The sequence below is a fragment of the Phalangium opilio genome, unplaced genomic scaffold, assembly GCF_054372755.1.
Source record: "Phalangium opilio isolate 3A_F unplaced genomic scaffold, DU_Popi_V2 ptg000079l_1, whole genome shotgun sequence".
NCBI lineage: Eukaryota > Metazoa > Arthropoda > Arachnida > Opiliones > Phalangiidae > Phalangium > Phalangium opilio.
In genome coordinates this window covers 9,230,891-9,257,856 of record NW_028324187.1, presented here as the reverse complement: position 1 = coordinate 9,257,856, position 26,966 = coordinate 9,230,891, and the positions used below count along the sequence as shown (strand labels likewise).

At 37.9% G+C, this 26,966-nt stretch overlaps 3 protein-coding genes across 3 annotated transcripts in view; 1 reads left to right on the top strand and 2 right to left on the bottom strand.

Moving 5' to 3' along the window:
• LOC149654783 (fibroblast growth factor receptor-like 1) overlaps positions 1 to 14,221 on the bottom strand; it is a 69,192-nt gene extending 54,971 nt beyond the window's left edge. The window contains exons 1-2 of the mRNA XM_089846428.1: positions 14,089 to 14,221; positions 2,119 to 2,612 (exon numbers count right to left, since the gene is read on the bottom strand). The gene's annotated coding sequence lies outside the window, so the exon portion shown is untranslated. The remainder of the gene's footprint in view (positions 1 to 2,118; positions 2,613 to 14,088) is intronic.
• Positions 14,222 to 16,401: 2,180 nt separating this feature from the next.
• On the top strand, positions 16,402 to 17,888 carry LOC149654782 (trypsin-like). The gene is made up of 8 exons (XM_089845292.1): positions 16,402 to 16,462; positions 16,504 to 16,694; positions 16,760 to 16,794; positions 16,860 to 16,950; positions 17,027 to 17,210; positions 17,280 to 17,425; positions 17,494 to 17,631; positions 17,712 to 17,888. Exons 1-8 carry the CDS (start codon positions 16,402 to 16,404, stop codon positions 17,886 to 17,888), a joined length of 1,023 nt encoding a protein of 340 aa, XP_089701418.1.
• Positions 17,889 to 18,066: 178 nt separating this feature from the next.
• Positions 18,067 to 26,864, bottom strand: LOC149654781 (transferrin-like). The gene is made up of 11 exons (XM_089846415.1): positions 26,543 to 26,864; positions 22,591 to 22,690; positions 22,397 to 22,521; positions 21,949 to 22,206; positions 20,974 to 21,270; positions 20,759 to 20,917; positions 20,437 to 20,683; positions 20,256 to 20,371; positions 19,962 to 20,180; positions 19,615 to 19,883; positions 18,067 to 19,552 (listed from the first exon to the last, which is right to left on the bottom strand). Exons 1-11 carry the CDS (start codon positions 26,610 to 26,612, stop codon positions 19,208 to 19,210), a joined length of 2,205 nt encoding a protein of 734 aa, XP_089702541.1. The 5' UTR covers positions 26,613 to 26,864; the 3' UTR covers positions 18,067 to 19,207.
• Positions 26,865 to 26,966: the final 102 nt, after the last annotated feature.

The following is a 26,966-nucleotide window of genomic DNA, read 5'->3' as shown; positions in this document are numbered from 1 at the left end:
TTAGATTTACGAGTTTTTCAAAAGCACAAGCCAAGGAAAATTGATATATTTATTTTGAGCGCTGGCTAACAACTTATTGAAAGGAACTCTCGATCAAGCGATGCAAAAATTGAAAAATCAATTTAGATTTTCCGTTTTAAGTGCGTATAGGCCTAGCTTGGGCTTTTCCCAAATATTTCTCTTTCTCTCTCTATCTCTCTTACTCCATAGAAAATATATATTTTTGAAAAGATAAAAGAGGGCGTTGACAAAATTTGCATGTTTAAATTCACCAGGGAAATCGTAGTATTTTTCAAAGAGCGCACGATGCATCGCGCTGTGAATTAATATTTATTATATGAAGGGAAAACCCAACCACCCACCTAACTTTTATTTATTTCAAAATAAGTTTTCCTGCAACCAACGTTTTTAAATTCAGATTTATATAACCTAAATTAATTCTTAGATCGAAGTTACACGTTTTAAAGAGGCTTAGATAAGTAACTTTAAAATCGTAGAAACAGAGAGCCTTAATTTAACAACAGTTGTAACTAACGTATAGAAAAGCCCGTAGAGGGTGTTGCTAATTAAAAATTATGGATGGTGACGTTAATTTTAAGTAATGCCATCCACGTTCCTTAATTCTCAATATTAGATCGATAAGCCTTAGTTTCTTTGAATTTTGAAACACCCCCTGTCTTCAAAAGTTGAAAGAGTAACTAACCAGGCTTGACACTAAATTTTCAAACTGGGATTCCCTAACTTCTCCAGGTTTTCCCTGACCTTTATCTACAATTTTCCCTGACGTTTTAGGCCCAGTTATCATTGTTCCAAATAAAATTAAACTATTGCGTTTAAATCGCATTTTTGAATAGTTAACTTAAAACATTAAGCCCTTGTTAAAATTCTTAAAATACACTGACCCGTGGCAACCATGACAACGTATAACGAAGTGATTAGTGAATACGGTAAGTCTCCAGGTAAGTAACAAAAAGATATATATATATATATATATATATATATATATATATATATATATATATATATATATATATATATATATATATATTAGCTAAGAATTCCCCAAATTGAAGCGACCTACCCTCACACAAATATGGCCAACTACGGAACAAAAGAAAACCTAGCTCATCAGTCAAGAAAGCTACAAGTAAAATCGTATCTACTCTTTCGTGTTTTCGTGCCATAATATAACAGAATTCCCTTTGTTTGTTTCTCAAGAAAAAAAATTATGGGCAAAATCGCCAAATGTCGTTCGTTTACTCGTTTGGAAAACGAAGCTGATATCATGTAAACGCACGAAATGGGTGGAGGAAGTAAATTTAAGCGGAACACGCGATGCGATTCGAGAGCAAAATCTCTTAAAACGATATTACTACTACTAGTCTACTACTACTAGCGTCTACCATACCAATTTCCGTTTTAAGACCGAAATTATGGTCCGTGAGAGGCGTAACAGCCAATCACACAGCGTGGTTTGTTTGTTGGTTTACCTAAAACTTGCGCAACTGATTGAACAATAGGGTTAGGGTATAATCAGTAATTACCTACAAACACGTGTTCTCGAGACTAAATTACTTGGATAAATTACGACATAGTGCATTTGTTACTCTATGGTACGATGCCTGTCCTAAATTCTTAATTATTGCGATGACAGGACGCAGTAGGTCAAAAATAGACGAAGTATAGGTCAATGAACAACAAAAAAGGTTCGGAGATAAGGTGTTCCCTCGATATTTCATAAGGTATAAGCAAGGTTCCGAGAAGAGGGTGTAAGGTACTACGTTACTTCTCAATTGCTTCGATATCAGAACGCAGTAGGTCAAAAATAGACCGGGAAAGGGTCAACAATGTCAACGTGCAACAAAAAAAAGTGTGCCCTCGATATTTCATCAGGTATTGGCGAAGTATAAGCAAGGTTCCGAAAAGAGGGTGCAAGGTACCACGTTAATTCTCAATTACTTCGATATCAGAACGCGGTAGGTCAAAAATAGACCAGGAAAGTGACAACAAGGCCAACGAAATGAACAACAAAAAAGGGTCAGGTGATAAGGTATGTCCTCGATACTTCTTTGGGTATAAACAAGGTTCCGAAAAAGAGTGTGCAAGAGTGTCTCTTACCTGAGTTACCTAGGTCCTAAAGAGTTCCTACATTCTTTTCTTGTTGGTTTTTGCTTCTTTTGTTGTCAAGATTGTTTCCAAAGGACACTTCAGGAATGTCCTTCCTTCGCTACTTAGCCACTGGTAACGAGAGTATCTCCTTCGCTTTTTTAGGGAAACGATAGAACAGTCTCTCGTATCTAGTAGCTGCGAGGGAATTCTTCCAAGGCGACGGTACGTACCACCACCACCACTGGTAACCTCAAGTCTCGCGCGCGAGTAAAAAAAGGGGGAACGCGATCGCTAGTATCTCGAAAGCCACCCGACTGGCGCTCTTTCGGAGTCTTTTCCCGTTCGCTGCTCCAATGGAAAAGTGGATGATCTCGTTCCGACAAGCCAGGCATGGACTCTAGCGACTGGAGAAGGAATTTCTCCATAATTTCCGACTTTGGCCGCTTCACTCGTGGTGGCGCTACCATCCTCGGTAACCCGTGCACCTTCGACGAAAACGTTACCTATTCGGAAGGAGAAGTAAGTTAATTAGAAGTTATTATAACCCAGAATTCTGCTCTGTGCTTGAAGATATTAAACCAGCATTGTGGTCTATGCTTATGAACTTAAAAACTGCATCTTTTACCGAACTATATTCAGGTTTAAAATACCTCAACAGGACCAGGTGTTGATAGATTTTTGTAAGGGTTCAAAAACGAATTTTCAAATCAAATCGAAACAAGATGGAAGTAAAAAGACAATTTCCGTTTTACTTCCGGTATACTTATAAACCTTAAAATTGACCAATACCTTCGTTTAACATGATACTCTCAACAGGAGCAGGTGTGGAGAGATTTTGCCATGGTTGATACAAAATTTCAAATCGAAAGAAGGAAGTAAAAAACCATTTCCGTTTTACTTCCGGTATATTTATAAACCTTAAAATTGACCAATATCCTCGTTTAAAATACTCTCAACAGGAACAGGTGTTGAGAGATCTAGCCAGGGTTCATACAAAATTTCAAACCCAAAACAAAACAAGAAGTAAGGAAGTAAAAAACCATTTCCGTTTTTACTTCCGGCCAGGTGTATTATTGAAGCGGTGTAGCGGGAATCTCACGACAATTCGGGGGTTGAGAAAATACCTATAATTTAGATACGGACAACGAAAACCTACTTTCATGTACTACAAATTCAATTAGGGTCCTTAGTCCACAAGAGAGAATTTAACCCTGACTTCACCGGAAATAATTACGACTTTTCCCGAGTTTCTTTAACTCTAAACCCCACTAACTATCTTTTTTGGTGAGCTGCTCTTCCTAGTTTTAATTTTATTCGTAGTTCTGTCCATTAATCCAATGGTTTTTACGTCCAAAACTCGCCAGGCATTTGAAATTTGGGCGTCAAAATGCCCTCTAGCGCAGTTCGTAACCCTTGGAGATTGATGGAACGCCTGTAATTACCTTAAACTGCCGAACCAACACTTTAAGGGGGAATGAAAGGGACGAAGGCCCAAGCCACTCCGAGCTTAAAATGGTTCTGATTTAATCTTGAAGGACTATCCGTGGTAAAACGTGCACCCCCTCCCCCCTCTATTACGTCGCAGTAACAGCACCGTACATACCAAAGGGCATCTCTCCTAGCAACCCATCCAGCGACTGGGCTCTTTTGAAAATGAAAATTTTCCCATCCCAAATCCCAATATATAAACCAGTTAAATCCCCTGGCAAACTGAAAGATTTTTATGGCCTCTAAAAGCGAAACTTAATTGCAAAGACGAAAATTGCAAATTGCTTCCAAGTTCCTAGAGAGCGCGCGCGTGTTGAAATGGATCAAAGTTCTGTGGACGCCTTTTCTTCCTATAGGGATAAAACTCCTTCAAAGGAGTTCGAGCTAAATAAATTAACTAGGCGTGTATAACTCTATATATTACGTATATAGTATCTCGCTGGCGCGTGAATAATTTAAAGGGAAAATCCACCATCCGTCGATTCGTTTCATTAAACTTAATTTCGGTTTACTGGAACTTGCTTTACAAGTATTTGGTTCGCGTCACTTTTAACACTCGTTTACCGCATCGCTGGTACTGTACATCTAAAAGCATTACTAAACAGAACAGAGTACCAACACGGACTTCGTAATGCGATAGAGGACCAGCAAACAGAAAGGAGATCTATTCAAAGACGGAAGGTAATTATAACGGTACAGCCTGGTATCTCTCTCACGCGCACCTATCTCGACGCACAACCGAGGAGAGCCAGACGTTACGTGATCCAAGGCAGTGTCAGCACGAATCGCCTAAGCATCGGCCGTAAACAAACTTTTCTGATTTTTTTTATCCCCTCTCTGTTGCGCCGTTCGCGCGTGCGCGGAATTATGATACAGGTTTTGAAAGTGGGAGGAGCTGACGGAGTATTTTATCTCCTACTTATACTTGCTCTCTGCAGCAAAGAAGTAAATTTAAGTTTACGTGTCTCATTTACTTCCCCTGGCCAGGAGTGACCTTGAAATATCAGTAAAAATACAGATCCTTCGTTCTGTGACCCTTTGCGTGACTATACCTTTCAACAGGGCTTAAATTAAATACTTAATTTCTCGAACCGTGCAATATTATATTTTTGTATCGACTATGAAATAAGCCATGGCAGATTTCCAGTCCTCAGCAGGGTTTAAGCGATCCGTGGTAGCGAGTATGGGTACGACCGTGTTAAGCCTTTTAACTAGAATTTGCGCTTAAAAGGGTTAGGGTTAGCTCTTTATATTTTCACTTCAGATCTCCTTCTTCCCTTTAAGGTTTTGGTGTTACGTAACTCCCCGTAGAGCTAGCCACTAACAACGGTGAACGCAACGTCGTTTCAGGATTAGTTAATCGACTATTTCTAAATGGTAACCGCGAAAGATTTTCCACCGAGGAAACTGTAATTACCTCTTAAAGAAGTCTGAAAAATTTCCAGTAATGGTGAATTTTAATTTTAATTTAGTACCTACATTTAACTTAAGAATCTACGGACGAGGTTTGGCACTGATTTTTCACTTCAGGTTTACCCTGACCATCTAAAAAGTAATTTTCTCTGAAAATAGCCGAACCCCCTGACGATTTTAAAATTCTAAGACCTTGATAAAGGCCAGGTCAAGCTAAAATCAATCGAGGTCATGAACTGTCTTATATATGATAAACCTTGGAATACCTTTTCTTTCCAAAAACCAAATTCAATTTGACAAGCTTTTTACCGAGGACCTAAATTTTTTGGACTTTAAGTTGGTTCAGCCCTTGACGATAAGTAACCTAAGAACTCATCCGTTCAAGTAATTGGGGCAAAAACAGTAGGTTTTCCTCAAGAAAGTTCATCACAAGTTCTTATAATTTATTACTCCAATATTAAAACCCGCCTTTTTTAAAACCAAATAAAAATCCGTTTTTGAAATAGAAAAGAATTTATCTCGCCAACTGTACAGTTGCCCATAAAATATAGCCAATTTTCTCGTAGCAATCTTCCAAGGCGCTCAAATACTATATAAGCTATTCAATCGTCTATTGTTTGTTCAAGGTGACTTTAAAATATTCAAGCTGGGGCTTATGTGAGGCCTGGACATAATGTAAACAGCGAAGAAAATATTTTAAGTAAAAATTTTCTAGATTTCGCTTTTATCGTCATCGGCTTTAAAGTTAAAAATTTCCGCTCCAGGGAACATTGGGGAAGGCAATGTTGCCAGAGCCTGAGAAGGGAGCTCTGTTGTTCAAATAATCAATACACCATCCAGTTATACTAACAATCTATTGGTAAACAAGCCGCGATATTTGTCAACAACACCAAAGGTCAATCGGGCGAGTGTCGCCTTGTGGTTAACACACTCGACACAATATAACTCTCGTTTTAACTCTGTTTTCCCGTCCACGAAAGGGTTAATTAGTAATTAATTAATTAATTAATATTGGATAAGTTCTTAAGATATTTGTTGTATAAACGTAATGAAGCCGTCATCATAAGCACATACAGGGTATTACAAAATACAAAGTTGGGAAACAAAAATAAACCTCTCCGAGTCGAGACGTAATTAATTAACAGGTTTTTCTTAAATAATTAAATATAATTGATATTAATCATTTTAATCGTCATTAATTTATCTTAATTCCAATTAAATCGTTTTAAGAAACTTTGTTCCTAAAATAATTTTAAACATAGCTATTGTTGACGTTTGAATTTAAGCGTATGCCTCTTTTTAACAATTTAGGGTATATAATGCGATTGATTGACACTATGGTATGAGGTTTTACCTGGTAAATTATGATAACTTCTGTAGCTTGTCAAGTTAATCCACTTCCAACGGTAAAATTTATATACAATAAAGTGAAGGAAATGTCTGTTATATTTTCTCGAAAGTTACTATTCTTTCTTTCCCTATTTCTATCCTAGTAACGTTTTGTGCTCAAAAGCAAATTGAGCATTATCTATTTCTAAACAACTCCCAAGGGGGCTCTTCCCCCCATAAAGAAACTGTTTAAAGAAATTTATGGAACGAAAAGAACGAGTGGGATCTAGTCGTACCCATTTTTTCTACAGAATTACCGCAGTAAATAAGGGGATATAACGGGTTAAATGCGGAAGATTACTTTTCTACTGTTTATCCAAGTTATTAAGCTTAATTTGAAGCTATTTCTCATATTAAAAGCGACTGTATTTCCCTCGTTTTCTCCAAATTAACAAAAATATATATTTTCCCGCCATTTCTTTAAATATAATAATTATTTCCCGCCATTTCTTTAAATATAATAATTATTTCCCGCCATTTCTTTAAACATCATAATTATTTCCCGCCATTTCTCAAGTTAAATTAGACTGATTTTCGCGCCATTTTCCCCGAATACTACGTCATAAAACGTCACCGTACCTTTAACCAGTGCTTTAAAATTTCTTATTATTATTTTTTTTCTAAAATAAGTATAATAAGAAACATAAAGGCACAGTAAAGGCATTCTTTCGTTACAAAATTGAAATTGCGAAATTGGTAAGTCTGACGCTTGTCGCACACATAATTTTCACGTGCTTTAACTTTAATTTACCCAAGCTAGAAAAAAAGCTGTCTGACGAAACTTTTCACGTTGCGATTGCCTTAACGTCGTGATAACACGTAATTAGTATTCTGTCTCATTGGCGGGTGGCCGTCTGAATCAACAATACTTGTAAGTTAATTAAATAAAAAACTGTAATTAAAACTGTTGACATCTACCAAACAGGAGCCTGTCAGGGGGGGGATTCCATTATGTTAATAAGTTAAAAATTCTAAACGACACTTTGTCATTTCTGAGTTTGACGCGTACGTCACTCGACAATTCCTTCAAGAGGACATGAATGTCTTAGAGACAGCGATGGTGGTCGTTTTGACGACACTCGTTCTTACCAACGAGGTTCATGGTCAAGATCAAGGTAAAACTTTGTATCACTTGTCCAATTACTTAAGTAGACGTTGCGACACATAAGTATAATTAAATCCATAATGTAGCCGAGACCGTGCAACAACTTCGGTCCATGAAGCAATCCTTCCAAAGGCTTAAGAGCAAATTGCAAACCGAGGAACAACGAAAGAGTGTCGTGCCCAAGCGTCAAAATCAACAACGACAACTTTATAAAGTTGTTTACGTCAAAACTGTCAATGGTTAAGAATAAAGAAAGCACTTTGGGTGCTTTAAAACTGTATATTTTAAAATATTTATTAGTTAATAAAAAGTGCCCATCAACTGTTTTATGACTACGATGAGTTTTGTGTGATAACTTTATGCTTTAGACTTTCTTTCTATCTAGACTTAATGTTTTTCCCGATTGTGTGCTTGGTGTAGCAAAGAATCTTTGTCATATCGAGTACTTTCGTAAGTAAATGCGCAAGTTTGATGACAAATAACATTATTTCATGGTTCATACCACCTTTGGATTCTTTGGAAAACCGATTTCCCTGAGTTTTCCAGGGGTTCTTTCCCATATATTTCCCTGACCTTTCCAGGTTTTAATTACAACGGGGGTGATTTTTTAGAGTTGAAGCAACCCCTTTAGAGGAAACTTACTCAAACCTCACAAATTTCCCTGAACTTTCCAGTTTTTTTTCCCGTATTTTTCCCTGAACTTTCCAGGTCTTATCCCATATAAAAGGTGTGACTTTTTCTTTAACATTACGGAAGGGTATCAAGTCATATCTACAAGGGCCTACCGGTCCTGTATAATATGGAGTAATAACAACTGGAGTGGTTTTATATAGTTTGAGCAACCCCTTCAGTGCAAACTTACTCAAACCTCACAAAATCCCCCAAGGTTTTTTTCTGGCCAACTATTTATTTCCCAGGTTGTTAACCAGGTTAGTATGAACCCTGTATTTGTACAAGATAGTGCCTAAATTCGATTAGACCTGGATCATCTTTTTCTATTTACGAGCGCTTGTTTAAATATCTCCGCAATTCTTCCCAAGGTACTTGTAAGCCAAAATAATTAAATATATCCATTTAAAGTTTAGTTCTTAATACTTAAATCCTTCAACAAAACGCGTGTGCTTGGGATTAGACCATAATCCTAATGGTAAAAAAAGAAGAAAACACCAAAAAAACCATTTCCGATCGAGCACGTCAATCAAATATTTACTTAAGTTAAAACCTACTAATAAACAACTAATCCATTAAAACTATACGTCCTTAAAAACAAGCTGTTGCGATCGTATAAACGTTTCCCAAACCCAAAATAACCTACAGGCTACATAACAACCTTATTAAAAAGCCAGTTAAACCTTGAGGGTCTAAACTAATACTTTCCTAAACAATTACGATGTTTAATTAAAAATAGCAACTGATAAAACAAGAAATTAATTTCCGAGTCACGAATAACATTCCTAGCTTAATGATAATAATGAGGATAGGGTTTAAGACACACGTAGAGCTTTTTCCAATACTATAAACGTTACTTCAGTTTAGAATGACGCAAATTATTCTTAACTAAACGGCCCAAGTGGGCCCTTGCCTGCACTAGATACGTTGGAAGTCTCCCGCGATTTCTTATATAGAAATTTAATGGGTCGGTTATGGGTTTTCTGTTTGGTCGCGTTTATGGCGGCCATATTGGTGGCGCGTCTAACAGAGGGGCAGGAACCGGTGAGTCTCTTTCTTCTATTATAGTTTTATTGTCGAATTAAAATACGAATTGTATTTTGTTCGACAATATAATCGGTGAGTCTCTTTCTTCTATTATAGTTTTATTGTCGAATTAAAATACGAATTGTATTTTGTTCGACAATATAATCGGTTCTAGTTTTTGGTGAAGTCAAAATTAAGCGTTAAGCCTTGCCTTATCTCATGATAAAAAATCTATCTATAGGCGCCTGAACCAGCGGGTGGCGAAGGTGGAGGTGAACCAGCGGGTGGTGAAGGTGGAGCAGAACCAGCGGGTGGGGAAGCCGGAGCAGAACCAGCGGGTGGTGAAGCGGGAGCTGATCCAGCTGCGATGGAACCCGCTGCGGGTGGTATGGATCCCGCGGCGGGTGGAATGGATCCAGCTGCGGGTGGCATGGAACCCGCTGGTGGAGGTGGAGGCGGAGGGGGCGGTGGAGGTGGAGGAAAAAAGAAGAAGAAAAAGAAAAAGAAGAAAAACATGAAACAATTAAGAACCATGCAAAACATGCTGAAAACAATGCGAAGAATGGAACAAAATAAAAGAATGCGTAATGTTAGACCCGGCCAAACACCCGTTATAGTCGGTTAAATTATAAACTACCGTGTCTTTAACTTTTTCTTTCTTAAGTATTAGTTAAGACAATCATTTTTTTTTTCTAAATCGTAATCTTAACATGACTGTTCGAATAATAAAATCTGGTGTTTCATTCCCATTGTAATTTTTCTTCCTTGAATAAAATTATATATTTAAACAACTGAACTGAATCTAGCTATAGTTAACGATGATGACATATTACACAATGCTAATATTAAACTTACAATCATTAACTTCGACATTTCAAGGCCAAATTATGACTTATTAAAGAGCGATGTTAAAAAAGGGTCTTGAAATTGGAGATACGCTAACTACAGAACCTTTCCAACGAAGTTCCCGTCTCTAGCAGAGTCCAATATCAACGTATTTTTACCACTGTTCTTTTATTTACTTTTCAAAACCTGTATTTAACGATAATGGACTAAACGAAGTCCTTTAACTCGGAAAAACCCTGAACAATTCAAATTAGGGGTTTAATGCCAATTTCAACTGCTCTGTTCACACAAATTAAATTAAATTAACCTAGAACTATAATATTAATTAACCCCCTAAATTGTCGTAATTAGCAAAATCAGGGTCATCTTAGGATATATATAAGTAAGGAAATCAATTCAATACACGTCATCCAGAACCAACTTTGAAATGGATAAGTTTTGGATGATTTTAGTTTTAATAGTTACGACTGTTCTATGGCAGACAAGGAAAGTACATGGTCAAGAGAGTGAGGATGGTGGAGGTGACGGAGAAGAAGATGACGGAGGTGAGGATGACGCTGGTGATGACGGTGGTGATGACGAGGGTGGAAGTGACGATGGAGGAAGTGGTGGAGGAAGCGGAGGAGGAAGTGGTGGAGGAAGTGGTGGAGGAAGTGGAGGAGGAAGTGGTGGAGGAAGTGGTGGAGGAAGTGGAGGAGGAAATACGCCAGTTATACCTCAAACCTACTCAGTTTTGGATCTGTTAAGACTTCTTCTAAGTCAAACGTATTTGGGAGGTGCGGGTTACGTCAGACAAATTGGCAATGATGGAAGATATACTTATTACTTGGTGTACGGAAAATAATTACCATTATGTAAAATAATGTGAAATAAAATAAATAGTTTATTAAGAATTGTACTTTGGAGACAGATCTGAAGCTTTCAGCCTACAAACTCCACAATTTCTAAGAAGAATTCACATTTAATTGTCCCATAGAGACAGACCCAAGGATCGAGTCTGTCCTCACAGGGATAAATTGAACGTCATATAAAAAACAACTAAAAAACATTCCGTGATTTACAGAGTAGACACAATAATCGAAAATACCATTGTTACTTCAACTACGGTCACGATAAAAACGCCCATGTTTCAATCAAATCAAATCATTGTTATAACTGAATAGACGTCAAATAAAACATAGATATTTGTTTGCCATGGCTTTTACCATAAATACCTTTGTTAAACATTAAAATTTCCAGTCAGTATTTTTCGAAATGCATTGGTTATTAAATTTTGCTATTCTAACCGTCCTTGTCCCTTCTGGTTTCATAATGGGACCAGGAATTGACGCTTGGAGCTTATCTTCGCTTAAAGGAAAAGTGGAAAACCTTTTTCGTACTACTACTACGTCATCATCGGGTACGTAAATGGAATATTTGTATTTCCCTCAATTTTAATTTTAATTTAAATTATTCGTAACGTTACTTAGTTACTTCACCGGCAACGACCCCCGCGTCAAATAGCCAATCAACGTTTAAGGAACAAGCTACGTCTGCAGGAACGGTGAAACCTCAGACAACATCGAAAATCTCAACCTTACCAGCAAGAAGTAATTCTAACCCTACAGTATCTTCGACGAGGAATGTATCAGATACATCATTAGGAACCACAAGTTCCTTGAATCCAACAAGTACAAGTCGTCCTGCATCAAGGCAAGTTCTACCAAAAGCTAAAACTATTCACCATGCACAAACAGACAGACTAAATAATTATTTCTTTCGGTACCATTGCAATAATTACCCTAACTTCTAAGCCTTGTCCGACAACAAACGGCAAATAACAAATAAAACGCAATAGCTAAGCCTAATCTCACAAAATTAGGTCCAAAAATTTCAAAGACGCATCACAAACTAGGAATTCAAGCTCGAATAGAAACAAAACTCAACCATCACGACGCGATGGAAGTCAAAGGCCTAATGCAAGGGACAGGCGACCAGTACAAAAACTTAAAAAGGTCCTGAATGTACTCGAAAACATGAAGAAAGTCGTGGATAGTCAGAAACAAACGGTTAACACGCGTCCTAGACAAAGAGTTGGATAATTTTAAAATTCTCGATTCACCCAACTTAAACTGCTACATACTCCCTTTAATTACGTAAACTTTCTGGGTTTTAAGGTGATAGTTTTTATGCAAATAATAATAAATTAATATTGTGTAATTAAAATTTTAAATTAATAAATCCTTGATAATAAAAGACTAATAAAGATTATCGAAGAGCATTTAAATTTATGACTTCATTGCCACGTACGTTAATCTATGGGATTAAGGTAATCCGAGTGATAACACAATGAAAGCGAGTGATGGCAAGATGGATAATCCCATACCAACCAGGATCTCTGATATAGTAGGCCTATAAAAGACGGGAGTTTGGTTTTTTTGAAACACATAGCTTTAAACCATGCGTTCAGCTACAGTTCTAGCACTCGCGTTGTGCCTTTGCATTGTGACCGTTTACGGTAAGTAAAAGAGTACTTAATTTTCTAGATTGTCTTAATATTAAGAGACATCAAAATAGGTCAAAAGTGTGGCCAAAAACCGAAGGTCGGTAGCGCACCATGGCGTATAGTTGGGGGTGTAAATGCCGAGAAGGGTGAATGGCCTTGGCAAATTTCCTTGCGTCTTAAAACCTGGTTGGGAGCCCAACATATCTGCGGAGGATCTTTGTTGAGTGACCAATGGGTACTGACCGCGGCTCATTGTGTTGATAGGTTAGTTAAAGTACCACGCTGCCTGCTATCAATCAACTAATCTAAGATTTATCTATTTAACAATGACTTCAGCTACTCAAGCCCAAGTTCTTACACCGTTCGTCTTGGGGAACACAACACCAAGGTTAATGACGGTACTGAAGTCGACGTTGGTGTCACTCAAATCATTAAACACCCACAATGGAACAGCAAACTTATCACCAACGATGTCGCCCTATTAAAACTGAACCGAAAACTAAACCTGAATGGAGCTGAGAGTCATTTGAGCCCTATTTGTTTGGCAGAAAAAACCATGAATGTCGATGGACGTCTTTGCACAGCTACCGGATGGGGACACACTCGCTACCGTAAGAACTGACCACGTTAATTAAGATACCCCAAAATCATGCCTAACTTATTGGTGTTTTGTTACAGAGGGAACCAGTCCTAACATTTTGCAAAAGGTCAATGTTCCCGTTTTGGAACCTAACACTTGCGTTAGCGCCTACAAGGAAATTCACCCAGTTACTGAGGGCATGATTTGCGCTGGTTACGATCAAGGTGGAAAGAGTGTTTGTCAAGTAAGTTCATTAGGTCAAGTCATAGCCCACTTGATCACGCTGGCTGCACGCGCTATAGAAGCCCGCTCAATCGACCCTAAAAATGAGAATAACATAGGTCGGTCTAAAATTCAAACCCGTCTGGTTTTAACAGGGCCGTCTATGGGAGGGGACCAGTTTTTTCAACGTTTTTGACAATATTAGTGCATCTACTGGTTCAAATCTCTTGAGTTTTTAATGAGACGTGTATTGAAAGGTTTGATATTATCCTGTAAAATTTAAAGTCTTCAGCTATAATAGTTTTTTTTATAAAAAATAAAAATCATCACATAGTAGAGAAATTGAAGGGGCAAAATTCTCTACTATGTGATGATTTTTATTTTTTATAAAAAAAACTATTATAGCTGAAGACTTTAAATTTTACAGGATAATATCAAACCTTTCAATACACGTCTCATTAAAAATTCAAGAGATTTGAACCAGTAGATGCACTAATATTGTCAAAAACGTTGAAAAAACTGGTCCCCTCCCATAGACGCCCATGTTAAAACCAGACGGGTTTGAAAGTTTAGACCGAACCTATGTGACGCGCCGCATTCGCGAGTTAACATGTAAAAAAAATCGTTTGGACGGGCTTCTAGAGCGCGTGCAGCCAGCGTGCGTGATCAAGTGGGCTATGCTTATGATAATACCCAGTTGGATAATTTTAATCAATTTCTACCCGTCAGCTTAGATTTTATAGAAAACTGACTTACCCAACTTCCAGCGTTGGCTTCTTTCTGTCCTCTAAGCGAAATATAGCTTTCTAAACTACTCATAAATAGCTATTTATACACTTTTACAGTTATTTAATATATATTTAAAATTTATTTCACGACACTCGCGATTTTACCGATAAAAATACACAATTATTCTTGGTAATATCTTACGTTAACTCGTGAATCTTTAGATCGGCCGCCATATTGTTTTTGGGCTTTAAATTTAGGCGGAATATATGTGGTCCGGGTCGGTTCTGTTCTAAATCAAAATATCTCTCCCGCGCTTTGGGTCACGGGTCGAGTTCGGTTTAGTTCAGTTTCAAATTCATATGTTTCTCATTTAAATAATACCCGGGAAAATATAGAAAAGAAAGAGGCAGCTGTCTGCCTTGAACTGTAGGAGGCCCTATGAGTAAACAATATGGAGTGCCAATTCCGTAAAATTAAATTTTCTGCGCTCGTTTTTCTTTTAATAGGGAGATTCTGGTGGACCCCTTCAATGTGAAATGGAAGATGGTACATTTTACCAATTCGGAGTCACTTCTTGGGGTGTTGGATGCGCTGAACCTGGTTATCCTGGTGTTTACGCCCGTGTCACTACTTACAGAGATTGGATTGCCAACACTGCCGGTCTGAACTAAATTCAATTATTGGAAAAAAATCGTGTAAAAATTAAAATAAAATAGTTATTTCAAATATTTAATCTCGATTTTAATTTTAATAAATAATTAACATACTGACATGTATTTACAAAAAAAGTGTGGGCCTAATATAATTGAAGGAACTTAGAAGACTAGATCGCTAGCGTTTTCCCAAATAAACTTACAATTGTCATACGATTTAACCAAAACTTGGTTGAACATTAGGCGTAAGTACTGGCTGAAGTCCCGTTTGACCTATGCCAGTACTTAAGCCTTGTTGAGCATACCTTATAGAGCCAGCTGGAACGTATCCAACTCTATACGTTCTTCGACGAGATTGTTTCAAATTTTGGCTAGTTCTATTCAACGCGTTCCTTAAACCCTTTAGTAATCTTCTGAGAAGTCGTATAACCGGTGTAGCTGGCTGCTTTTGACCAGCACCACCACCACCACCAGCTGCGCCACCTCCACCAGCTGCACCACCTCCACCAGCGGCACCACCGTCATTTTGACGAGCTGATCCATCCGCCTGTGCTGGTCCCTGGTTCAGTTTGACCTCGGTAGAGACATTTGTGTCCACCTCTGAATCTTGAAGGTCAACTGTGCCCTCGGCACTAACATTCGCTTGCACACTGGGAGCTTCATTTTCCAATTGGGCCTTGGTCATTTGACGGGCCAATATATTAGCGAAAATTACCAGGCTTACCGTACCTAATACTACATTGTATTTTAAACGCATTTGACACGGTACTAAATGGTTCCTTCGCTTGAATGTATCAACTTTTCCCCAATATGGAATCAAATATTCTACAATTTTTACTCTTTCCTTGAGAGATTCTGGATTAATATTGAGGGTCACGCGTTGACTGCGCCGATAAGCATCGCGTTTCGTTCAACGCAGATGAGTACATAAAAATGTACATTACGAAAGTCGTTTGTTTTTCTTCTTTCTCGGTGCTAGTACGTACCTACCTCGTAATAAGTTAATGAAGAAATTTTAATGTAACAATTTGGAGGAAGTAATTCCGAAGATTTTGTAATAAAATATTAAAATAAATGATTGTTTTGTTCCTTGATTGTAAATGAAGCCAAACTTTCAAAGCCTTCCCAATTCTTTCTTCCAATCAATGTTTAAGTTTCGAACAATGAACCTTCCTCTCCATTCAACCATCGTACGCGAACATATCTAAGTAATCGCGTGTTCAAACAGTATAACTTTGGCAACTGTAAATTTTATGTAAATCCCTTTAATTCAAGTTTAACATGTAATTTAAACCAACATATTCCAGGCCTATCCTATACAATAAAGACAAGATTAATCTCACTAATCTCTTTTGGTGACGTCAAACTTTTATTGTACTCAAGGACATTCAAAATAACAAAGTTAATTAACCAATAAAACCAACAGATACCTTAATGGTGATGTCTTTAAGAACGAATAACAGAAGTAATTGAAGAAAATTCTAATCCCTTTTTTGTTTTTTATGATATATGCGGATTAGTAGATAATAAACGTTAATCCATATCCTTTATTAATCCTTACTATTTATGGCATACCCTATTAAAACGATTACCCACTAATCTATATTACTGTAGGACATAAAAGTTTGGGTCCCTGAGGTTTAGTATAAATAGAAATGCAAAGTGGCACGATGGTACACTGTTTAAAATGGCAGCGCTCTTTCAAATCGTGGTAGTTTCGCTTTGCGTCGCGGCATTAGCAGCACGCGGTAAGTACCCAATAAGAAGAAACGCTAAGTACTTGAATAACAATTGATACAATTGTACCATCGTACAGAATGTGGCGTTAGATCTGCGAGATTTGAAAAGCCTGGATGGAAAATCGTTGGAGGTGAGGACGCGGAACCATTGGAATGGCCCTGGCAGATTTCCCTTCGTTTACTCAACTTGGACACTGGTGCCGTAAGAGGACATATCTGTGGTGGATCAGTCATTGACAAGGTACCTATTACTTCCGTACTTGGAAGGACATAGAATTCTAATTAGTTTATGAAATAAATTAACAGGAATGGGTTATGACCGCTGCTCATTGCGTTGATGGGTAAGTAATTATACTTTATAAAGTAATTAAAACTTCGTTATTAAAAAAATTAACTTAACGTGTAGATCGGCTAACCCTAAATCATACCAAGTTCGAGTTGGAGAACACAACTTGAAAGTCGATGATGGTACCGAAGTCGATTTGGCCGTAACCAAGGTTAGTCTTGCAATGAAACGTTAATCGGTGGTTGAAAGGTCAAAGTTAACGCGGCCGGGTCAATTTATAATACTAGGTCATCAAGCACCCAAGCTGGAACTCTAGAACCATCAACAACGACGTTGCGCTTTTGAAATTGGCCACTCCATTGGACTTGGATGGAGCTCACAGTCACATCGGAGTTTCTTGTCTCGCCGACTCGAGCGTCAGCTTAGACGGACGCATGTGTACCACCACTGGATGGGGACTTACCAAACACCGTAAGACAGCAACATCTCTCTAACAAATAATTACCTCGTCATCCATTCATTCTGGTCTTTGTATCGTAGAGGGTAGCCAACCCGATGTTTTGCAAAAGGTTGACGTACCAATCTGGAAGAACGATGTCTGCCGAAGAGCCTTTTTGTTTGTCAACACCGTTACCAACGGTATGGTTTGCGCCGGTTACGATGAAGGTGGAAAGAGCGTCTGCAACGTAAGTTTAACAATTGATTCGGAATTATATTTTATCAGAACCTTGACGAACGTCTTTGAAAAATACAGGGTGACTCTGGTGGCCCACTTCAATGCCGATTGGACGATGGCAAATGGTACCAAGCCGGTATTACTTCTTGGGGAGTTGGTTGCGCATGGCCTCGTTACCCTGGCGTTTTCGCTCGCGTACCAACTTACCGTCAATGGGTACTCGATACCATTGGTTCCAATTAAGACCATGTATTATTATTATTATTGTAAAAAAAAATTGTATAATAAAATAAAAGGCATTTAAGCATAAATCGAACTCAGTTTTTAATTTAACACCACCTATACTTTGTAATGCTACTAAGAGACTTTCAGCTCGAGAACGACAAGCGACAATTGAAGGACTACACTCGGTTTTGCAGTCCATCTTCCCCTACTTACTCTGTACTAACCCTTTGCCTGACCACAGCGTCTGACCAGGCGTCGCTTTACCTTGAATCTATGACCTACGTCACTCACCTCATGACAAGCTCCAGTTTGTAACCAGACTTTACAAACTTATGGCCAACATATCTTATGAACGAACTTCTGCCGCTTTTAGAGCGGGTTAAATTGGTTTGGGAAGACAAGTAGGGACTAGTAAATAATTAAAACTTATATTTAAATATATTTAATATATCTTTAAATACAAATGCACGCGCGCCAGTGAAAAATGTATTTACAATATTACAAGCCTACGCCCCGCGTTTAGTCATAAGTAAAAAAAATGACTTATGAATGATCGATCATAAATTTGTGACTTTTGAGTGTAGCACGATTAAAAGCTATTATAAATTTTGGTATATTAAGGTTTCAGAACTTGTACATGATCTGAAAAATCTTGGAAGTGTACAATTAACAATTAACAATCACAATTTCGGGGTAAATATTTAAAAAGCTAATTATCAATCATATCAGGAATAGACATACGCTAAGCCTTAATTTGCATTTCGCGTGATAAGGCCAGTTGTCTTTCCAATCTGTCTCTAACAAGGCTCCTTCACGGTGGTCACATTCACGTCTCAATTACTTACGTTACGTCACCACAGCATCTTTTTTTTTACAAGAGCTTCGCCTGCGCATCACGTGACTATCGTACAAATGGTGCCCCTCGTATAGAGCTATCTCAGTTGTGACGTCAATGCCTAGGTAAACGTCACAGGATTAGCTTTTACAGTAGGCGGCCATGTTGGGGACCGCTTTGGTAGGCAAATAGCATGGGTGACGTCATACCAAGGCTTCTGAGATAGCTCTATTTGTTTTTAAATAAATAACCATGAATTAGCCATATTCCTGATCAGCGCCATCTACCCATAGCGGTGACTTTGAGAACTACTGTAAGCGGCAAGCCAATCAGATGTCGCTAAAATCTGGTGACGTCATTTTTGGTAAGACCCGAGAGTGCCAGTTAGTGACGTCACCAGATTTTAGCGACATCTGATTGGCTTGCCGCTTACAGTAGTTCTCAAAGTCGCCGCTATGGGTAGGTGGCGCTGATCAGGAATAAGGCTAATTTATATATTTTTAACAATTTTTAGACCTTATTTTAGGTCAAATAATTCAAGGTTATTTATTTATAAACAAATTTTCTCTATTTTTTTTTGAGGTAATATAAGTTACTTGGCCTAAAAATAATATTCCTTGAGCGGGTTTTCTAACGGGAAATTGTTAGCTCTAAACCGCTCAAAGACTATAGAAACTCCTGAGAGATTCTCTGTAAAATAAAATTTTAAAAAACAAATTTTCAACCCACTGTTCACGCTAGGAATTTTAGGATGAATAAAATTGAGGTTAATAATAGACAAGTCATTTCCGGTTTGGTTCGATAACCACCGGAAATGTCCCGACACTCTTCGGGATCGATGACGCGCATGGAGCTTTCAAATTCGTCCCCCAAAATGGAGTCGTACGTTTCATTCATGGCTAGAACTCTTAAATTTTGGGTCCTGTCCATAAATATTAAATCGGAGACACCTTGATAAGTACCGAACAATTTAAACAAGTACGAGGTCGTCTTGGGTCCGAAGGCGTCCGCGATCTTAGATAAAAATAAGGCAGCGTCCAGTTGAACCTCTTCGGACGCTTTCTTGGATATCATCACCTTTGGAAACGAAGTTAAGTTGAAAGAACGTTGAAGTGGCTTATTATCCGTCAAGGACTTACGTAATGGGCTGGAACTCGGGCCAAGTGACAGGTTTCGTACTCCTGCAAAGTTGCAGTGCCACCTCCGAGGCATAAGAGTTTAAAGTCCATGGACCTCAAACCTCGGGCCCAATTAAGTTTATTCCTTCTCATGGTCAACTCCGTCGGTGTCCATTGATTAAGGAAGGCCACGTCACCTAACCTATCGACTAAACAACGGAAGGCACCAGTTTGTCCACTGTACACCTCTTCTCTTCCCTTTGAGCACCGGTATTTACCAATCTCATCCCCTGAAGTAATTAAAATTCCTAAGTACTTGTCGCTATAAATAAATAAATAAACAGTTGAAACGAGGAGCTGGTGCTTACCTTGACATTGTTGACACAAACGATCTATGACAGTGGCGTTCTTAACCAAATTGGTGTTGTTAGCACCGGGGACGCATGACGCGCTGAAAAAATCCGCGACTGGTCCCAAGCGGTCGCAATTTCTACCAGTTGTTTCTAATAGATTTTCTTTAAGTAAGACCGCGACTGGAATGTCCCAACCCGACGTGTCACCCAAACCAGTATGACACGAATGTTTTCCTGAAGCGAAAACACGTTGCCCACCATCAAACCCGGGTACTTTTTAAGCCTATCATAGTCACAAAGCAAACAAACCTTTCAAATCTTCAAGTTTATCAATGTTACTATCGTCTCTAAGTACAGCGACAGAGTAATACGATATTTCATTATTATCGTAAATCTCCCCTGCTAATGGCCTAAGTCCTTGGTCCCTGTAAAGGCCAGCCACTCTTTTCAATTCAAAAAGCAAGGTGAATAAGAAGCCCAGTATAAATACCTTCCGGTTCTAAAAATGTCACTTCCGTCCAGGACCATCATATCGGCTTCCCTGTTAGCTACAGCCTCAATGCATTCCTGGTCCGAGCTTTCATAATGACACTTGAGAACTGGTCGAATTCTTCGTGTAAACGCGCTCTTAGAAAGTTCCTGGCATTTCTTTTCCTCAACGCTGGACGTGACGCACAAACTGACGCTTTTACTGTCGCAGTTGGGTAAGTCACGTTCAATTGATTTGATGTAATCCCCTATATGAATACAAGTACAGCCCACGCGTCATGAAAACCGCGTCATAAACTCTGGAAAGGCTACACGAAATATACCTAAGTAATCACTGTAAACTTGACGAGCACGTGGTACCACGACTAAATCCGTGGTACTCGAACTTCGTACTAGGACTTTTTCGAACCAATCTGGTCTGGGGTTTTTAAAGTTGTTGTAAATTTGGGTTAGTATCCTGTGGAAGCCGGCCATGTCATCGGCTGCGAAAGGTTTCATTTGAGATGGTTCACCTTTAGTTGAACTATTCAAAACAAACCTTTATCAGGTGCCCCCATGAACGCCGTGGTTGGTTTGCGAGCCCAACTGCAGAGTGGGTGACTATTTGCGCTCTCAGCTGGAACTCTACTACCGTCTTTGCATAAGAGGTCGAACTGGTTAACCATATTGGGGTTGTCCTTAAGAAATTCATCAATGGATTCTATTTTGGTGAAGGCGACGTCACCGTGTCCTTCAATTAGACATTTCATAGCGCCTTTGTAACCAGCGTATTCGTCTTTGTCATCGCATTGCGAAGGATTCTTGCATAAGGAGCATAAATGGGGTTGTTCGCTTTCTGTGTGGAATTTAGGTAGGTTTTGTCTTTTTATTGAATTTTTTCTTGAACTCAAGAAACACTTTTAAAATTTTATTATGATGTAAGTTCAAGAAGTAATTGGTACCGTTGAAAAGAGGACACTTGTATCTACGACACCTTAAAACTTTTTCCACCTTAACTTAAATATTGCGAGAGTTCTGAAGCCTCAAAGTTGTTAAGTCCGGAGATAGACAACGCGAATTTTTTTAGTAACATTGTATAAAGAACAATTTGAACTATCATATCTTGAAGGGAATACTTTTGTATCTTCAAATATATAAGAGTTATGCCGTCTCAAAGTTTATAGGCCAATGGTGCGGGTTTGCTTCTATGTTTAACCGAATTTCCACGTATTTAATAAACACCATACATCAATCACTCAACGGCAAATACTTTTCCCAACCCAAACCCCCAACCCCCAACTGACAACAAGTTTGGTTCAATTTCCAGCATAAATAAACAAAAACTGACAGGCACCCGCGCTGATGTCTTTAAAGGGAGTATGAAATGGGCCTGACAACTGAATTGACGCAACCTTTTATTTTAATCGGTTTAGTTTGCCAAAAAACTCAAAAAACATTCATTTAGCGTGCCCAACCAAGCAGAGATAAAATAAGGCTTCCTAAAAAAAATAATACGTAGCCTAAAAGTACTTACTGTATTTTTCGTCTAGGATGGGGCTGGAAGTCCACGATCCGGGAATGCAGCTGGAGTTAAAAAAACGGGCTACAGTGTACAATTCGCCCCGACAATCAGGTGGCATGACCCCGGCGGAAATAAGCGTAGCGATGGGCACGTTGTAACCAGCTGTTCGACCCATCCCCGTGTGACAAGAGTTCTTCATCCTCAAATCTCGTAGCGACCGGATATTCGAACTTCTCTTGACCACGGCCACCGGATGGTACGCGTAATCCGCTAACAAAAAAATAAACGACCAAACGACCCCCTCCCGTTAAATGCTGCATTTTTAACCGCAAGAATAATTCGACGAATAAGAATCTACTTCCGCGGAAATAATTCACTCAAAACCCTTTAAGTATCCCACTCAGTGTCGTACATACTGTTGTCACGTGACTACTTACGCTTTCACTGATATCTAACTTACATCTATTAATTTCTTCCATGACGTACGCCATGAGATTATAATGTTTTCCCGCTACGTAAACGTCATCAACCGGAACTTGAACCAAGTCAGCTAATTGCCGTTGCACCTTTTCCATGCAATGTAGCCTAAAAATCAAGATTTAGTTCGATTAGGCCTAAATACGCGAATTAATAAATACCACGTGTAATATGTACCTATCCCTGCCAAATATACATTTCAATTTGTCCCCGCCTATTGCGGACTTCATACTCAAACAATCGGTGTCCAAATTCTCCGGAACGCATAATCGTAGTACTGAAAATTAATTTAATTACTTTAGTTAATTAGTTATTTAAGTCGTATTTAAACCGTGGGGGACAAACCCTAAATAGGGGCTGAAATGGGAGCAAGGGTGTGGTGATAACGTAAAAATAACAAAAACATATCGAACAAACATAATTGAAACTTTCTAGATTAAGGGGTCAAAAAACCCGCATTATGCAAATGGATTTGAAGATAATTAATGATTATATCAAGGGTAATCATTGGTGAAATAATTAATGCGGTACAATATTTTAAACTTCGTGGTTTTCTTCTTAGAAAAATCTGGCAAAAATATCAGATTTCATATTTGAAAGTAATTTCATATTTATTTTTCTACCCTAACAGACGTTAATTTGTGTTTCTGAATAAATTACGTATTTACTCGTAAATTCTACTCCATCTAAGTTATAATAGCGCTGGGAAACCAAAATTTCAAATTCAAATCACTTACAATTACAACTACAACTATTGTTTCCAAATTTGAAATAAAAGTTTACGAAGAAAAATATGGGAAAATTATACCAAAATAAAAAAGAAAAAATGTTTCCTGCTAACCTATAATGTCAAGGCTACGTTATAATAAAGACCTGGGTGAATTACAATTTCAGCTTTTATAAAATAATCATGTCTCTTAATAAATGTATTAAATTTCAAGGCTAAGATTATAATTTAACCTTTTAACCCCGGCCTTATCGTCGTGCGATGCGATGGTGCTGGTTTGCCGCCAATTAAGCAATTAAACGAAAAATAATTTTCAAAATTTGCATATCAAAAGAAAAGAAATTATATTAAATTTTTGATAAAATAATTTTCGAATTTTACATTTACGTTGTAAAGGGATAATCGCGTAAAATAAGAATATTAAATAGAGATTACTAATGAATAAAGATTTATAAGTTACATCGTAAATTATAAATTACGTGTGAAAACTTCCCCCAAACAAAATGAGTATATGCGTATTTTATTTTAAATTATTTTCTCAATATCCTCTTTGAAATATTTAGAAAACTAAAACTTATGTTAATTACACTGTAAATTATGTACTGTAAAACAGCGAGGAGCAATGAGCTGTACTTAAAAACCACAGGCCCAAACCCTACAAAAACAAAATTAAGTATGCGTTTGATTATAAAGAGTTAATAAAGATGAAGTCTGAAGATGCGTTTTTATACGAATTTCTTAAGTATTTCTTTATTAAATTATTCACCGCGTATAACCAACCGAACCGAACATAAGTACCTACAAGAAGCGATATCTAGTTTACTAGTGAGAAGGTATAAATTCGCCACATTATCTCCAGTTAAACCGTAGGTCCGGGGTTAATCCCCGCCTCTAAATTACAACCATCATCTCATTGGTTCTTGAAAACTCAGGTCAGCGCGACGCGAATGATAACGAAAATTATTTGTATTTTCCGACTGAGGAGAGGCTGCGAAATAGCCCGGAACCTCCTTTTACGTTGGTCCCCCCTTGTATTTTGAAAGGGGACTGGGACTATGGCGCGCGAATACTTAGGCATCTTATACCTTCTCCCTAATAAACTAGGAATCACTTCTTGGTACCTACCAACCAAGACCTCCCCCGCACGCTCGTAACTTGAAAATATAGGCCTAACACTTTCGTGAGACTTCAGATTAAAGTGAAACACACATAACCGGCTGGTAATGGGGAAACGTGGAAAACGTCATTATGAGTCAAGAGTAGACTCAGGCAATACTCATTTCATTAAGTTAAAACCATATTAAAGTTATCGATTCAAACATCGTATTAACATTTACACGCAGGAATGTTTATGACAAACATAGTTAGATATTCAAAACAAATTAGCTTAAACAATTGAAGTAAAGGTGATCTTCCCTTTAGTTTCGTAACGTTGCATTAGAACCTTTACGCGCAATCTTAATCGAAACAGGATACCATATTAAAATTAAAAATGTTTTCGTTAGTTGTATTATTTCCTGGTTCGTTTTAGAAACGGAATTTCCGACTTAAAATTATACAATATGTTTCTGATAACTTTTCCAAATGATTAAGAGTAATGATTTCTAATTTAATTAAGGGGTCATCCCTAAAACACTTAAATCATAAATCTCGAAAACAGTGTCCCTTTGGGCAAACAAAACGGAGATAGAAATTATACATTTTCGACTCAAAATTTATTTTCCCAAAGAACATCCCCAGGCTTAATTTATGCATGCAGACTTATCAAAAACACCCTGTACATCATAAGTATTTTAGCTTTAAAAATATTACGTAATAAATTTCCATATTTAATTTAAGAAATTCACCTGAAAATTACGTGAAAATTAGACTTTATTCCCATGGTTTTAAACAAATTATTATTCAACTCCAAAACCCACATATATTTTTAACAATGGCTAGTTTTATAGTTCCTGGTCAATGGTATCGCCCCGTGAGATCAAAACAGAAAGAATGAAAGAAGAGACCATCTCTGTCACAAATAAAAAAAATAACTTGTCTGAGAAGTTCTTTACGCCGAATTTTCCTTGTTCAGTCGCCTGAGACAAGGATGGGTCTGTTAGAAGGATGTTCTAGCCTTTCATAGTGGTCTAAGGTTAAGCTGAATAGAACGAAATGTGTAGGGACAGGAGAAAACCCTTTTCAATGTATTACTTGACAATTCCCACGAGATACTTTGATAAAAATAACAGAACGTGAAAAATGAACAATGGAGGCGGTGAATTTTCATTTTTTAACGATCTTAGAATGATTTTACGGTCATACAAACCTTTAAAAAAAGCAAAGACATACACAAAACACCAAAAAAAAGGGGGAAATCTTTTTCAGTTGTTTCGTCATATTTTAAATTTAAAAACACATTAAAAGATGAACATTCCATTAATGCGTGTTTAATTCGAGTTTCCATGGATACCAGAAGTGTATTAACCGCGAGTTATCCCTCCCCCAAAAAATAACTCAACCTGGCTAACGTTTAATTTCATTTCTATTAACTTTTGATAACTTCTGGTTCCTCAACTTCATTCGTGACCAAACCAACAAGGAACTAAAGAAATTAATAACTAAGATTGCGCAACTTAGAGAGAGAAAACAACCAAGTAGCCTACTCTTAAGGGTTTTAAATACGAACACAAGGATTTTAATTCAATTATTTTTGAAGGCCGATATGCCACTTTATAAAAATCAAATCAAAAGATGTCATGAAAGAAATTAGGGTAAATTAAACCTAGTTCTTATCCCCTATCAAGAATTCAGCGCTACTATACTGACAATTATGTTTATTTAGGTCTAGAAGGGTTTAAAATAAAGAGGATGTAACATAAACATATTATTAATAATAAAATATCAATAAACGGGCAACCTTTAACCCTTTTTCCAATTCGCTCCCCGATCTTTCACAGAGCAAAAAGAGGCGCCAACTTACCCCTTCTACCCACCCCATTAATTCCTACCTGAATTATAACATTAAACCATGATTAAAAAAAAATTGTCCCCCACATTGTCAAATTAAAACCGCACGTATTCCATGATAAATTATTAACCGTGAATCCGGTTGCCGCCAAAAAATATCGTTGCTGCCAGAAGGCAATAGGCCAAATTAATGAACCAGGAAAATTTTCAGTAAAATACACCACATTTTATATATTATCCTTAAATGATCAAAATTCAATACTCAACCGCAACGCGTACCTAAGTCTATTTTCCCGAGAACAGTAGGCCAATGTCATTACCACTCCTACGATCGAAAAATCAATTTCGCCTACTGGTCTTTTGACAGTAGTTGTATAGAGGCGGGGTCATGACCTCGTAAAGATTTTTCTTTTTTTTTACATTGCGAAGGAAATAAAAATATAAAAAACTCACATTGTTGTTGGCTTTCACCCAGCGAAAAGATGCACAAAATGAAGAAAACTAACGGTACGAAAATCATCATGCTTTATCCTTTAAAAGGCGCGAAAAACGCGCGACTACTTCCCGCGGCCCGGGTTCGTTTGAACTCTGACAAGTCGCAAAAACCAGAAACGAATCAGACGAATAAAGAATGCAGAAGCGACATTACGACATCAAACCAAACCAAACGTCTGCGCCCCGGCATTCAGGCACCGCACCGCGCCACCCGTTACCATTAGATTTAAGCCTAATCTAGGAGGAACAGACGGAAACGACTTTTAGGCCTACACCCATAAAAAAGATTGGAATGAAAAGGGCTCGACCAATCGCTGCGCTTTTAACACAGGCACATGGTCCGACTCCGTACCCTTTTTCCCGCCTGTTATTATAGTGAATC

Bases quoted from the DNA above. Each gene is read 5' to 3' on its own strand.
- LOC149654781 (XM_089846415.1), bottom strand. From the start codon at position 26,612: ATGATGATTTTCGTACCGTTAGTTTTCTTCATTTTGTGCATCTTTTCG. The intron at 20,684-20,758 runs GTATATTTCGTG...GTATTCATATAG, and splicing joins AGTTTACAGTGATTACTTAG to GGGATTACATCAAATCAATT. The intron at 19,884-19,961 runs GTAAGCACCAGC...TAATTACTTCAG, and splicing joins TTTGTGTCAACAATGTCAAG to GGGATGAGATTGGTAAATAC.
- LOC149654782 (XM_089845292.1), top strand. From the start codon at position 16,402: ATGGCAGCGCTCTTTCAAATCGTGGTAGTTTCGCTTTGCGTCGCGGCA. The intron at 16,795-16,859 runs GTAAGTAATTAT...CTTAACGTGTAG, and splicing joins GCTGCTCATTGCGTTGATGG to ATCGGCTAACCCTAAATCAT. The intron at 17,426-17,493 runs GTAAGTTTAACA...TGAAAAATACAG, and splicing joins GTGGAAAGAGCGTCTGCAAC to GGTGACTCTGGTGGCCCACT.